Genomic DNA, 16352 nt, shown 5'->3' with positions numbered 1-16352 from the left:
GTGATAGATAAACAGGTAAACAAACACTTTTTTCCATATATATATATATATTATATATATATATATATATATATACACACACACACAAACACACAGCTCGAAAAAATAAAGGTAACACTAAGATAACACATCTAAGATCTGAATGAATGAACTAATAGTATGAAATACTTTCTTCTTTACATAGTTTAATGTGCTGATAACAAAATCACGCAACAATTATCAATGTAAATCAAATTTTTCAACCCATGGAGGTCTGGATACGGAGTCACACTCAAAATAAAAGTGGAAAACCACACTACAGGCTGATCCAACTTTGAAGTAATGTACTTAAAACAAGTCAAAATGAGGCTCAGTAGTGTGTGGGCCCGTATGACCTCCCTACAACGCCTGGGTATGCTCCTGATGAGGTGGCGGATGGCCTCTTGAGGGATGACCTCCCAGACCTAGACTAAAGCATCCACCAACTCCTGGACAGTCTGTGGTGCAACGTGGCATTGGTGGATGGAGCGAGACATGATGTCTCAGATGTGCTAAATCAGATTCAGGTCTGGGGAACAGGCAGGTCAGTCCATGGCACCAATGCATTCCTCTTGCAGGAACTGCTGACACACTCCAGCCACATGAGATCTAGCATTGTCTTGCATTAGGAGGTACCCAGGGCCAACCGCATCAGCATATGGTCTCACACGGGGTCTGAGGATCTCATCTTGGTACCTAATGGCAGTCAGGCTACCTCTGGCAAGCACATGGAGGGCTGTTTGCCCCTCAAACCATTACTGACCCTCCGCCAAACTGGTCATGCTAGAGGATATTGCAGGCAGAAGAACGTTCTCCACGGCGTCTCCAGACTCTGTCACGTCTGTCACATGTGCTCAGTGTGAACCTGCTTTCACCTGTGAAGAGCACAGGGCACCAGAGGAGAATTTGCCAATCTTGTTCTTAGGCAACTGCCAAATTTCCTGGACGGTGTTGGGCTGTAAGCACAACCCCCACCTGTGGACATTTGACCCTCATACCACCCTCATGGAGTCTGTTTCTGACCGTTTGAGTGGACACATGCACATTTGTGGCCTGCTGGAGGTCATTTTGCAGGGCTCTGGCAGTGCTCCTCCTGCTCCTCCTTGTACAAAGGCGGAGGTAGTGGTCCTGCTGCTGGGTTGTTGCCCTCCTACGGCCTCCTCCACCTCTCCTGATGTACTGGCCTATCTCCTGGTAGCACCTCCATGCTCTGGACACTCCGTTGACAGACACAGCAAACCTTCTTGCCACAGCTCGCATTGATGTGCCATCCTGGATGAGCTGCACTACCTGAGCCACTTGTGTGGGTTGTAGACTCTGTCTAATGCTACCACTAGAGTAAAAGCACCGCCAGCATTCAAAAGTGACCAAAACATCAGCCAGGAACAATAGGAACTGAGAAGTGGTCTGTGGTCACCACCTGCAGAACCACTCCTTTATTGGGGGGTGTATTGCTAATTGCCTAGAATTTCCACCTGTTGTCTGTTCCATTTGCACAACAGCATGTGAAATTGATTGTCAATCAGTGTTGCTTCCTCAGTGGACAGTGTGATTTCACAGAAGTGTGACTGACTTGGAGTTACATTGTGTTGTTTAAGTGTTCCCTTAATTTTTTTGAGTAGTGTATATACAGTTATGGCCATAAATGTTGGAGGAAAAAAAGCAAATTGGACATAATGTCACACCAAACTCCAAAAATGGGCTGGACAAAATTATTGGCACCCTTTCAAAATTGTGGAAAAATAAGATTGTTTCAAGTATGTGATGCTCCTTTAAACTCACCTGGGGCAAGTAACAGGTGTGGGCAATATAAAAATCCCACCTGAAAGCAGATAAAAAGGAGAAAAGTTCACTTAGTCTGCATTGTGTGTCTGTGTGTGCTCCACTAAGCATGGACAACAGAAAGAGGAGAAGAGAACTGTCTGAGGACTTGAGAACCAAAACTGTGGAAAATTCTCAATCTCAAGGTTACAAGTCAATCTCCAGAGATCTAGATTCGCCTTTGTCCACAGTGTGCAACATTATCAAGAAGTTTGCAACCCATGGCACTGTAGCTAATCTCCCTGGGCGTGGATGGAAGAGAAAATTTGATGAAAGGTGTGAATGCAGGATAGTCCGGATGGTGGATAAGCAGCCCCAAACAAGTTCCAAAGATATTCAAGCTGTCCTGCAGGCTCAGGGAGCATCAGTGTCAGCGCAAACTGTCGACATTTACATGAAATGAAATGAAATGCTATGGCAGGAGACCCAGGAGGACCCCAATGTTGACACAGAGACATAAAAAAGCAAGACTACAATTTGCCAAAATGAAATTGAGTAAGCCAAAATCCTTCTGGGAAAACGTCTTGTGGACAGATGAGACCAAGATGGAACTTTTTGGTAAAGCACATCATTCTACTGTTTACCGAAGACGGAATGAGGCCTACAAAGAAAAGAACACAGTACCTACAGTGAAATATGGTGGAGGTTCAATGATGTTTTGGGGTTGTTTTGCTGCCTCTGGCACTGGGTGCCTTGAATGTGTGCAAGGCATCATGAAATCTGAGGATTACCAACGGATTTTGGGTCGCACTGTACAGCCCGGTGTCAGAAAGCTGGGTTTGCGTTCGAGATCTTGGGTCTTCCAGCAGGACAATGACCGCAAACATATGTCAAAAAGCACCCAGAAATGGATGGCAACAAAGCGCTGGAGAGTTCTGAAGTGGCAGCAATGAGTCCAGATCTAAATCCCATTGAGCGCCTGTGGAGAGATCTTAAAATTACTGTTGGGAAAAGGCGCCCTTCCAATAAGAGAGACCTGGAGCAATTTGCAAGGGAAAAGTGGTCCAACATTCCGGCTGAGAGGGGTAAGAAGCTTATTGATGGTTATAGGAAGCAACTAATTTCAGTAATTTTTTTCCCAAAGGGTGTGCAACCAAATATTAAGTTAAGTGTGCCAAAAATTTTGTCCAGACCATTTTTGCAGTTTGGTGTGACATTATGTCCAATTTGTTTTTTTTCCTTCCTTTATTGGTTTAGTTCCAATACACACAAAGGGAATAAATATGTGTATAGCAAAACACGTGTTTCTGCAATCCTTTTCTGTGAGAAATACTTAATTTTCTACAAAAATTTCAGGGGTGCCAACATTTACAGCCATGACTGTATGATATAATCCCCAGACTTTTACATCTCTATGTGGCTGTAAAGGACAGGGGTCAACTTTCAGCTGATGCCATCATGGGGCATGCAATAAAATATTAGATCTAAAAGTAGCCGTGCTCTAGTGATTTTAGATAGAGATTTTAGGCTAAAAAGTAAACATCTCTTTATTTACAGTAAGGGCATGGTAAAATCCCTGCTGACCTGGAATCTGCAGCAAAGTCTGCATCCAAAGCAGCATGGTTTTGCATTAAAAATAAAAACTAAATCCGCCATCAATGGGAAATTCCCTGCCACACTTAAAATCTGCATTTCTCTATCCGCTCCATTGGGGGACACAGACCGTGGGTGTATGCTGCTGTCTCTAGGAGGTGTGACTCTATGGCAACAAAAACAGTTGGCTCCTCCCAGCAGGATATACCCGCCTTCAGGCTCTGAGCCAATCAGTTTAAGCTTAGTGTCTGAAGGAGGTGGACATGGTCTGGACTGCTCCAGACCAGGTCTTCTGTTTTTTTGTTTTCCTAGTTAGGGACGTGTTAGTTTTTTATTCCTTTTCTTTTCTGTTTTCAGGTGGGGACTCAGGGACTGCGGTTCCCCGTTTCCCCATTGCGAGTGAGGAGGCACAGACATTGCGTATATGCGCTGTTAACCCCCCCTCGCCAACGGTCAGCACTTGGGTGGTACCTCATTGGTCCGGGTCCCTCTATTTACCTGCTCGCCTCGCTCGCGCATAGTAGCCAGGCGTGATGCAGGTAACTACAGCTGAATGAAGACTTCACTGAAGACTCCTTTAGGCAAGTTCTTCTGACTGAGGTAAGTACTTTCCCCCCTTTTTTCTCCATAGGTACAAACTCGCAACCTCTGGAGACCCCCTGTTTTGGCCCACCTACACTTTATGGGCTAGCCTATGCAAGGGCTGTACTTTATTCTGGGGGAGCAGTGGCACCTGAGGGGGCATTTTTTATGGGGCATTACACTTATATATGTGTGTGTGTGTGCTTGGTGCACTTCACTTATATGTGTGTGTGCGTGTGTGCTTGTGCTACCATGTCAGCGCCTTATATGCGGCTGTCAGCCATGGCGCTGTATCGGGCCGGACGCTCTCAGTGCCGGCTTACTTTAGTTTTGTCGGCAGCGACTTATATGCGGCTGATAGCCGCGGCGCTGCCGTGAGCCGGGCGCTTCAGTGCCGGCTTACTTTCTCTTTCACCGGCAGTCTCTGCCGGCGCTTTGTCCGCCCGCTCTCTTCCCCCAGGCGCATAAACAGCCATCAGGTGCGCTCGGGACAAGGAGCGGGCGCCATGACAGTTCTTTAAGGCCGTCTATAGCTCCGCCCACAGGGCTAGGAGCTCTCAGAGGCGCGAAGCAGCCTCCAATCAGCGCCGTGGGTGCGATTTTCAGTTAGAAGGGGTCAGTTAGTGAGTGCCTTGCTTCCGGCACGCCCCTCTCTTCCTATTGGCTGGCCTGTTCAGTCTCTTTCTAGCTGCTCAGAGCGAGTTGTCCTCACCGCAGCTGACAGGGGACACAGACTAGGGTGAGAAAGTTCCTATCTCCTTTTTTCTTTCTACATTATGTCCATATCCAGAGCTGTTCCTTCCTCTAAACAGAAACCTGGAACTTCTGTGACTTACTATCTCTGTAAGCACTGTAATACCAAGATGTCTGGCTCTGCTGAGCCCACTTGCCCTGCCTGCTCCACTGCTCCCCCAGACCCCCTGGTACCCCCTGATGTCCCTTTGGTCCCGGTGGGTTCAGCCGCTCCACCAGCCTGTGGCTGACTTGACCAAAGTCTCCCGTTCGGTGGCTGAGGCCTCCTGGGAAGTGGTGTCCGCCTGGGAAGTGGGGTCTTCCCTGCGCAGGACCTCTGGCAGGGCCCGTTCCTCGTCTCCACATACTTCACGCTCTCACAAGCATCCTAGGGGTGCCTCGTCTGACTCTTCAATTGAGTCTTCAGATAGACGTGAGCGTTCCCCATGTGGGTCCCGCCCCTCCGGTCATCAGGCCACAAACGTCGTTCCTCTAGAGGACGTTCTCTGAGTCTCCGCTCTGCCACGCCAGAGCCAGGTACTCTGTCAGGGTCGCCCCCCTCCAGGACTGTCTCTACTCATTCTCATTCCCCTGGTGAACTGGTGGACGAGGCTTCCAAGCCGGCATCTGACTCAGAGGACCGCCCGGACTCAATTGCAATGGTGAACTCTTTGGTGACAGCCCTAAGAGACACCTTTCACTTAGAGGACCCAGGATCTTCGGATGTCAATCCAGGAGTATCCTTTCATCGTGCTAAGCCTTGTGCTAAGGCGGCACTTCAAAGGTTCAGCTCTCATGCTGACTTTGACAACATTCTGGAAACGGCATGGAAACATCCAGACAAGAGGTTTCCGGGAATCATGACAATTCAAAAACGTTATCCATTTGACAAGGACCTTGTCACTAAGGTGGTTTCCCCTCCCTCAGTGGATCCACCAATTTCCCGGATCTCTAAGATGACTACACTGCCTCTGGCAGATGCCGCTGCCTTCAAGGATCCCACGGATAAGAAGTTAGAATCCTTAGCGAAGTTTGCCACTGAAGCAGCTGGCTCTTCTCTTCTTCCCATCTTCGCCTCGACATGGGTGTCCAAGGGCCTGGCGGAGTGGTGCCAAAAGCTCCATCAGGATATCTTAGCGGGATCCCCCCGGAGGATCTATCTGCTCTGGCTTTCCAATGCTCTAAAGCTGGGGACTTCCTGTGCACAGCTTCCATGCAGGCAGCCCGTTGTTCTGCTTTTGCTGTGGGTCACCTAGCGGCTCTCCGCCGCTCTATGTGGCTTAAAGCTTGGAATGCAATTGCCGCTTCCAAAAGGTCTCTCACTGAGCTTCCCTTTACGGGCGGCCGTCTTTTTGGCAAATGCCTTGATGAAATTATCTCTGAGGCAAGGTAAGGGTTCCTTGTTACCTCAAAATAAGGCTCGCCCTACTTCCCAAAGGAAGCCCTTTTGCTTTTGGTCCTTTCGGACCTCTGGCTCCAGCAAAGGTTCCGGGCAGGCGCCCTCGCGGGACAGGAAGGCTCCCTCATTCTGGCCACGCCCGTCTTGGAAGTCAGACTCCAACCGGTCCGGCCGCTTTCCGCCCAAATCAGGCAACCGCAAGCCCACTTCTGCATGAAGTGAGGCCCCCACCCGTGGTTTCTTCTCGGGTGAGAGGTCGTCTCTTGTTTTTTTGAGACATTTGGACCTCTCACATTCAGGACTCTTGGGTCAGGGATGTGGTGTCCAACGGTTACTGGATCGAATTCGCCTCCCTTCCGAGGGATCGCTTTTTTTGCTCCCGGGCCCCCCGGTCTCCTCCTCTGGCGAAGCAATTTCGAGCAGCTCTCCAGTCTCTGCTTCTTCAGGGGGGTTATTGTTCCCGTTCCTCCAGGGGAACAGTTTTGGGGTTACTATTCAAATCTTTTTCTGGTTCCCAAGAAGGACGGTTCTGTGCGTCCAATTTTGGACCTCAAGCGTCTCAACCATCACCTTCTCATCCACCACTTCCAAATGGAATCTCTCCGTTCGGTGGTGGTGTCCCTGGAACAAGGGGAGTTCCTTTCATCAGTGGACATCAAGGATGCCTACCTCCATGTGCCAATATTCCCAGGCCATCATCGGTACCTCCACTTTGCGGTTCCGGAGGGGTACTTTCAATTTGTAGCTCTCCCCTTCGGTCTAGCCACAGCTCCTGAGGTCTTTACAAAGATCCTTGCGCCAGTGATGGGCCTGTTATGGTCGAGGGGAATCTCAGTGATACCCTATCTGGACGACCATCTCATCAAGGCTCCAACCAGAGCCCAGACTCTCTTTATTTACAGTAAGGGCATGGTAAAATCCCTGCTGACCTGGAATCTGCAGCAAAGTCTGCATCCAAAGCAGCATGGTTTTGCATTAAAAAAAAACAAAATCTGCCATCAATGGGAAATTCCCTGCCACACTTAAAAATATTACCACATGTAAATCCGCATCAGAATCCAGATGGATTTTAGGTGTGAATTTTCTGCTCCCAAATTTGGCCATTGACTACACTGACATTTATAAAAAGTTTGGAATATACTTTAGCAAACCAGCAGAATGGTATGCAAGTGCATACTGTACCATATCTATACTGAGTCCATTGATTTCAATGGACCAAATGTAGACCCCAGGTATGCCGTGGTATATGTACACGTAGACCCCGAATGTAAGCTACTATATAGACCTGAACAGAGCCGTAGTCTGGATTGGAAACTATTCAGAACAACAACGTCATACATCACATTGAAAGTCAAAGACAATGGGCAGATTAATATTTGCTGTGCTCTGTGAACTAGATAGAAGCAAATGTTGATGAAGCCACAAAAGAGGAAGCAAACAGTAGTTGCATGCCCACCGCAACCAGTCTGATTTTGAACACTTTCCAATTATGCCAATGAAAAATTAGCAACAATGATAACATTTAACAAGTCATATGAACTTTTCCACACACAAATGCCTTTGGTCAGTATCTGTCACAACTATTTGCTGACAGTTGGCAGTGAATGAGCTAAAACAGCTTTAGGGCCATTTACAATCACTAGTATATTGGCAGATTAAAGCAACTGCTACTGTCAGACGATGGCATGCCATAAATACAGAGGCTTAGTATTTATATGAAGCCCTGAAAGTGTACCTCAATGGAAACTGGGTCAACAGCAAAAGGAAGAAACGGCAGCTTAAAAGGGTACTCCGGGGAACTGAACCCATAGCCCATCCTTTCCCTCTCACCAACTTATGTATTTGACTAAATATCATTCATTCGCTATATAGAGCAGTTTCCCTCTTTCAGCCGTCACTTACATGCAGGGAGTGAGAGAAAAACGTCATTCTCAGATCCACCTGGTCTCCTCACTGAGACCTAGCCCCTCCTTTCAAGACAACACCACTTGATTTCTGTCTGGTCTAGAGCTCTGGATGTAGAGCCACACTACCCCTCCCCATCCCCGTGTGAGGAGCTGGTGAGCCGTGAAAGAAAAGCAGTGAAGATTCCCAGTCACAACTGAGCACATAGCCGCTGTTTTTCTGCTGAAGATCTAATCAATGACAGCTGCAGTTCAGAGCACAGCATGATTTATTGCTGGGGGAAGGATAGTCTGAAAGAAAAGACATGTACAGTGTGTGTGAGCTGCAGTGTAAACATGCACATATACAGTGAAAGCAGTTAGCAGCCATTGCACAGAGCTGCACTGACTTCTGGGAGTTGTAGTCTGTGCTGCAAACAAGGAGAAAGCATTTAGGAGACATGAGGGGCCAAAGGAGCTGCCAAAACCACATGGATAACTACAGGGGGACACAAAACAGGATTACTACAGGGGGACACAAAACCGATATTGTGGTGGCTTTGCGGGCAAAAACCACATGGATAACTACAGGGGGACACAAAACCACATGGATAACTACAGGGGGACACAAAACAGGTATTGTGGTGGCTTTGCGGGCAAAGTTTATTTTTCTTAACTTCCCTGGAGTACCCCTTTAACTTGACTTCCAAAAGACTAACATTAGATGTCAGAATAGACATCTTTATAGAGTGGGACTGACTGCTAAATCTGGTGACAGCATCCATCAATGCCCCCCCATCACCTATGCTAATATGCAGTGCTAAGGAGAAGGGAATACTTACGGATTCCAGGTCTTTTCTTAGGCAAGTATATACAGTTTATATTCTTCTATACTTTTTTATTTCTCCATATTTTATAATTAAAAAAATCTGAAAGGATCTTATAGTGGAACGCTATTCTAGTGGACTGGAGTTTTTTTATGCTTTGGCTATAGCCAAATATTTTTGACTGAAAAAGCAATAGCGAAACACATATTATGAGCAATTTATGTATTGTTTCAGTGATGCCCAGAATTCTAACCTCACAGTGTGATAGTGGTACTGTCCAGCGCTAGCTCCTGACTTACATGGGTGATCACACTGGGCCTTCTTGTGTCTTAGCTATTCTCAACAGTACACCAATAATGATGACATCAGTGATATTTCTATCACTCTGTAGTTGTGTTGTAAAAATCTGATAAATATTGTTATTTTCCTTCCCTAATAAAGAAAGAGGCATCTTCAATACATTACAACATTTATCATCCTATTAGTAATGGAAATACTGCACTTACTGAGATAGCCAGAAGATTTTTTTTTTTTTTCACATTTGTAGCTATAGTAGCCATAGCCTTTTTATTTTTACATTGACATGGCTGTAGGATGTCTTGTTTTATGCCAAAACAAGCTGTAGTATTTTTTCCCCTCATTTTGCCATATACATAAGTAAGTGTTTAACAGATTAAATGTTATTTAGGGTTAAACTTAGAAAAAAAAAAAAAAAGTAAACAATTGCACAATTTTCGATTATGACATTTACAGATCACCATGAATAATATGTTCATTTGGACTGTATCTGAGTTGGAGTTGTTACAGTTACGAGAATACTAACAAACAAAAAAAAAAATACTAAAAAACAACAAAAAAAAGACTGTTTTCCACTGTTTTATGGCTTTTTTGTAAAGCAAAAAATGTGTTGCTGGTAATTCTTTGTGCACGGTTACATTTTTAGTAACTTTACAATATTAAAAAACCTTACTTTATTAAAACCTGTAAAGAAGAGCTCTATTAAGGCAAGAATAATACTCTCACAGTCAAGTGCAGACTACGGATCACCGTTTTTGTTTCTGCCTTCCATACAGGTCAAGTTTGAAATCCAGCTGAGAAAGAGAGGCTACAAAATAAATATTTATCAGCAGGAGGGATAGCCAGAATCCTGCCCATAACTATACGAGAGGCAAAAGAATGCAGCAGTGTCCAGCATTGTTTCTAAGACTAGGTATGAGAAACTACACAGGAAGTGCTGACTCGGCACTGATAGTTCTGTAGTAAGTATCTCTTTGTAGACATTAGTCAGCAGTGCCAAAATGATGTATAGCCTATCTAGTGGACACGGATCAAGGTCACAACATTCATGATCATCTTACCGTGATCAGGTCCCTTTAGCGCTAACCGGGTCTGATGGTATGGAAGAATCTCTAGCTTCACATTTTCAGAGGTGCTTGCTAGGAGCTGTGTGGCTTCTGCTAAAGTGCAATACTCCATACTTGTTCCGTCCACAGATAAGATGTGGTCCCCAATATGAAGTGCACCACACCTGTATAAAAATACCAATGAAATGTTCTACTTCATACCTTGCAATTTTTTTTAACTATCCAATATAAATACACATTTGTTTGATAGTAAAGAAAAATTTGAAAAAAATCTAAAAATACAGGTAATGAAAAAGTCATTAGCTGTATTTTTTTTTTCTGCAACTGTATAGAAGACACTGATGTAAAATGTCAGTCATACATTTGATCTGGTTAAATTAGTATTCAAGGGAATTCATAGTAAAGAGTAAACATTCATGCCGTTATGTGAATTCTCACCTGTCAGCTATACTTGCAGATTTGATTTTGTCAATAACAATGACTTGTTTGTTGCAATACATCGAGGTAGTTAGTGCTACTCCAAGGTTGGAGCCTGGAGTTTTGGCAACTTCAACTAAAAGTGGACCAGATGCCGTAGACACCGAATCTGTACATGAAAGAGGAACAAAGTCAAAGCATTACTTCTTATGCAATGAAATATCAAGCTTTGAAAAAGTTTTCCATTCTGAGCATTTATTATTGTTGATATTACAGTTTTATTAGATCTAAACTGTTTTACGTCATATGTTTTTCACTTATCTATTCATGTATAGTATAATAATAGTGCTCTGCAGTGTCAGCTCAGGTTCTCGCAGGGCAGTTTTCTACAGTTTTTGAACATGTTTTGTTTAGACAAAGTTAGAAGTGGATCTTACAAGGAGGTAATGATGAGGACTATTGCAACTTTTTGTTACATCCACATCTCGTTTTTAGCTAAAATAAATAAACACAACAAAAAAAAAAACCTAGCCTACAGCAGATTATTAGAAATTATCATGTTCGGTGAAAATAATGAGTCATTAACCTGAAAAACCCAAATACTATGAAATCTGTAATGCCAACACAGTAGCTAAAAAGAAGAGTTGAGTACATCTAAAATGTAATGAGAAAAAAATATACTATTAGTAATGCCATTATAAATATGGTACAACACATGTTCCTTTTAAAATGAGATTAGATTAAACTATTGCGCCAGATGAACAATTTGCTTAATTTCTATGGGCACATGATACCAAACATAAAAATATAAACATAAAAATATTAGCTTGCAGACAACAGATTGTAGGCAGCAGGGAATAAAGGGAAGTAAATTCGGAGGCAACAAATGTAAACATTAACGTGAAAGTAACTGTAAAGTTGTATTAAGGAATGAATGAGTTTGTATTTATTAGAATTCCTGCTTTTATAAATTAGAGTAAACAAGAACAAAAGGGCTTTTTTGCTATCATGCATACTACCTAATGAAAACCTCGAAAGTAGTCTTCAAAGAGCACAAAGTATACATAATACACCTGACAGACTCATGCTCGACCTCTGGGGACAATAAAACTTATAAAGATGCCTTGATGATCTTTGAAGGCCACTTTCAAGGGTTTGGTTAGGAAGCACTCAAGCAAAATAGTCCCTTTGTTGTTGTTTGTTCATACTGAAATCTGTAAGTATTTGGAATTAGAGACAGCTGTGTTAAGACTACTGCGCGCTCCCTCATCAACCCTGGATTTTTCACCATCCTATGCCATATTTAGCATTTAGTAATCTGCAGCTCTCTACAAAGAAAAAGATAGGGAATTTGAGATCCACTTTCAATAGAACTGATGTTTTGTTAAATTGGCTACAAAATGAATTTGTGGAGCATGTTTTCTTAGAAGTCTGCATTTTGTCATTGCTCTAATATTCATCCTGGAAATAAACTGACACCTGGGCATTACCATTCCCCCTGTCGGGAGGGCAATGGAGCACAGTCACCATTAGAATTTTCTGGTCTCCATATAGATAGTCTTTATCCCTAGACCTCCCCTTTACCATGAGTGGGGAAATAGGGGAGACATTGGTTGGCATTGTGTGTGTGTAGTAGGAAGGGTTTCTAAAAGGGAGGGACACAAAGTGTCAGGAGAAAGGGGGGGGGGGGGGGGAAGAGAGACCGGAAGGCGGCACCTCATGCGTTACCCTAGATAGAGGGAGGGGGGATTTTCCCTTGTGGGAAGGGGTTGCAGGCTCTATAAACTAGCCGCTCACCTTGAGCATATAGGAAATATGCATATCACCCCTTATGGGGGTATTAAAGATGGTGTGGATCTGTGCAGCCCAAAAGGTCCCAGGTGCAGCAGGATGGTGTCCTGTAGATAAACTGGATACAAATAAGAAAAAAACGACCTTAGCAGCAGGCGCTCAGGATCCCAAAGGAAGTGGTCACACTCAGGTCATAAAGTGGCAAAGTGCAGCAACTTTATTTGATGTACAGCAATAGAACAATGATGCGTTTCGGAGTGAAACTACCCCTTCATCAGATTGACTGTAGTACATCAGTACATGTAGTACATGTACTACAGTCAATCTGATGATGGGGTAGTTTCACCCCGAAACGCGTCATTGTTCTATTGCTGTACATCAAATAAAGTTGCTGCACTTTGCCACTTTATGACCTGAGTGTGACCACTTCCTTTGGGATCCTGAGCGCCTGCTGCCAAGGTCGTTTTTTTCTTATTTGTATCCACAAAGTGTCAGGCGCTCTTTGGAAGAGTAGCAGAGAGAAAGCATGGGAACAAAAAGTGCCAGTAGGGGGGATGGGGAAACATCCCCCCAGAAAATCATGCAGAGGGAAAGATCATGTATTATATGCTCCCTGTGTCAATTTAACCCAGGGAGGCACCTGTAGCCGGTCACTCACCGCCAGAGCCTCTTTGAACTGCATGCGCACGTGCGTACACAGTTCAAAGACCGCCGTGACCTCTGCCCCGACACAATAACCCATGACATCACTCATCAGCACCTGCACTGTGAATACAGAACGCGGCCCGGCCCGAGATCGCTGTGTTGGATTAGGTGAGTTTTTTTTTTTGTTTTCTTTAGTTTTTTTGTACTCTGGGGTGGGGAAGGGGTTGAGGGATGGTGTGGGGTGGTGACCAGAAAAGCGGGGAGGGTGTTACTTATCTATCTGCCCGGCTACTTACCTACCATACTGGCTACCTAATCAGAAATAGAACACTTTGGGGAACTCAAAATTTCTTTTTTATTATAAACTATTAAAACTATAGCACCTCTACAACATTCTATAAAAACTCTGAATGTGATGGCAGCACCAACTACCGCTCATACCCACGTGTTATTGGTCCTGCAATGCGGCTTTTGGTCACAATATACAGTGTTAATTAGGTGTTACTGTTTCACATTTTGTGCAAACTGCGCATTCGTAAACATAAGGTGCATAACTTTGCCTTGATGTCAGGATGCTTCTTGTATAATTGCACAAAGTCCTGTATATTACATTGGGTCCCTATATTAGCACCAGGTAATGTATTCACTATTCACTTTATTGCAAATGTCCCAACACTGCGCTGTTGCACTAGTGCCCCTCACTCCATTTCCTAATTCACATACAGTGGTCCCTCAACATATGATATTAATTGGTTCCAGGAGAACCATCATATGTTGAAACCATCATATGTCGAGTACATATGTCTATGTAAAAATGGTAATTGGTTCTGGGGCCTTGGAACCATTGTATGTTGAATACATATCTCTATGGGAAACTGCTAATTGGTTCTGGGATGACCATTGTATGTGGAGTGTATGGGGCGTGTTTAACAAACCAGGGTGCCTCCAGCTGTTGCACAACTACAACTCCCAGCATGCATGTACAGCCATTGACTGTCTGGGCATGCTGGGAGTTATAGTTTTGCAACAGCTGGAGGCACACTGATAGGGAAACAATGATGTATGGGGTGTATATGTATTCTATGTGATGTGTGACATTGCATACAGTACTGTACAGTTCTTTAAATACCTTCAGGGGAGACAGAATGTCCTCCATTACGATCCTGCCGACTACAGCTCTATAGGAAAGGAAGGGGAGGGCAGCCAGCAGCTCATTGAATGCCTGCAGCAAGATGCTGCAGGCTATTGGCTATGGCTGCACTGGGGGGCGGGGCTTACACGGAGCTCACAGTGGAAGCCTGCGTGAGTTAGCAGGACAGCATGTGAGTAACAGGAGGCAGAACGGGGCACACGGGGCACATTAAACAACTGTCAGTTGCTGAAGCAGTCAGCACTGTCAGATAGCTGTTTGTACGATGGACCCGACACACAGCAGCATCATATGTCGATGCTGCCTTCAACATACGATGGGCTCTGAGAGTCCATCATATGTTGAAATGATCATATGTCGGGGCCATCATAAGTCGGGGGGTCACTGTATATATACACAGCTTCCTTTGCATGGGTCACCAGTGAAGGGCACTAGTGCAATAGGGCAGAGTTAGGACATTATCAATAAAGTGAACAGTGAATACATTACCTGGTGCTAATATAGGGACCCAATGTAATAGACAGGAGTTTGTGCAATTATACAAAAGGGGTCCTGACATCAAGGCAAAGTTATGCACTTTATGTTTATGAATGCGCAGTTTGCACAAAATGTGAAACAGTAACACCTAATTATATAAGCACTTTGAACAACGCTGAAGACTATGCATCTATGATTGCATGAAGTGCACTCCATCAGTTGCTGTATTTGTGAGCTAAACATACAAAGGACATTAACTCACATATAATTGGACTGCAAAATAAAAAGCAGTAATAAACATACACAGAAGAAACTGCATAATAGCGTGCCTATGTGAAGGGGTCCAATAGAGTAAGCGTGAAGTAACACTGTGCATTGCAGGACCAGTAACAAGCGGTAGCTGGTGGCGGCCATCACATTCAGCGTTTTTATGGAATGTTGTAGAGGTGCTATAGTTGATACTGGCTACCAACCTAGCTTCCAACCTACCTGGATATATTTAAAATTATCTGGCTACTTACCTAGATACATACCTACCTACATGGCCACTTACCCAACTATCTACCTACCATGCTACCTGGGTAGCAACCCATCTACCTACCTTGATACCTACCTACTTGGTTATCTACCTAGCTACCTAACTATCTGACTTTGCCTATGTGCTAACTACCAGCTACTAACTACCAATCCACCTAGCTAGTTAAAATCCAACATACCTATCTTATAGACACTGATTTGAATAGGGACCTTCCATATGATAAAATATACTTTTTATTAAGTTCCAATAAAATATTGACTTACACTACAAAATAAACAGGCTGCCACCGGTCAACTATGGTTTAACACACATTTATCATATTGCACTTGAGTATAAGTAGTCTCTTAGGATAAACTCCATTTAAAGTGCAAAAACAGTATATAAAAACACACAAGATATATACACAAAGAGTTCCAACAGGAGGCATGATCCAGGTTTATCTTCTATTCTGTTCTCACTCTCGGTCAAAGCTGAGTTTTTTTTTGTTACATGACAAATTCCTTTATGTATCAATATGTTCTCATTTATGCCACTGTTCAACAGTGAATAAACAGACTTAAATGGAGAATTAAAGGGGTACTCCAGTGGAAAACATTTTTTTTTAACTCAACTGGTGCTCGAAAGTTAAACAGATTTGCAAATTACTTCAATTAAAAAATATTTGCCCTCCCAGTACTTATTAGCAGCTGTATGCTACAGAGTAAATTATTATTTTTTTTTATTTCTTATTTGTCTTGTTCACATTGCTCTCTGCTGAAACCTGATTCCCGTATCAGGAACTGTCCCGAGCAGGAGAAAATCCCCATAGCAAACCTATGCTGCTCTGGACAGTTCCTGACACGGACAGAGGTGTCAGCAGAGAGCACTGTGGGCAAGACAAAAAAGAAATTCAAAAACAAAAGAATTTCCTTTGTAGCATACAGCTGATAAGTACTGAAAGGATTAAGATTTTTAAATAGAAGTAATTTACAAATCTGTTTAACTTTCTGGCACCAGTTCATAAAAAATTTATAAAAAAAAAGTTCTCCACCGGAGTACCCCTTTAACTGTTACACGTGTATGCTAGTTACCAAACCTACCAACCCTAGAATGAATGTAGTCAGATACAGTGAATAAACAGAGTTACATGTGAACAGTGGCATAAATTAGAACATATTGATACATAAAGGAATTTA

General features: G+C 43.7%; 1 protein-coding gene across 26 annotated transcripts in view; it reads right to left on the bottom strand.

Moving 5' to 3' along the window:
- Nucleotides 1–16352, bottom strand: part of GRIP1 (glutamate receptor interacting protein 1) — a 598139-nt gene that overhangs the window by 52972 nt on the left and 528815 nt on the right. For all 26 annotated transcript variants that reach the window (XM_056574218.1, XM_056574202.1, XM_056574225.1 and 23 more), the window contains 2 exons: nt 10598–10745; nt 10154–10323 (listed from right to left, as the gene is read on the bottom strand). In XM_056574218.1, the coding sequence (XP_056430193.1) occupies nt 10154–10323; nt 10598–10745 (318 nt within the window). The remainder of the gene's footprint in view (nt 1–10153; nt 10324–10597; nt 10746–16352) is intronic.

Source organism: Hyla sarda, chromosome 4, assembly GCF_029499605.1.
Source record: "Hyla sarda isolate aHylSar1 chromosome 4, aHylSar1.hap1, whole genome shotgun sequence".
Lineage (NCBI taxonomy): Eukaryota > Metazoa > Chordata > Amphibia > Anura > Hylidae > Hyla > Hyla sarda.
The sequence above is the reverse complement of the archived record's forward strand: the minus strand, read 5'-3'. Positions and strand labels throughout refer to the sequence as shown.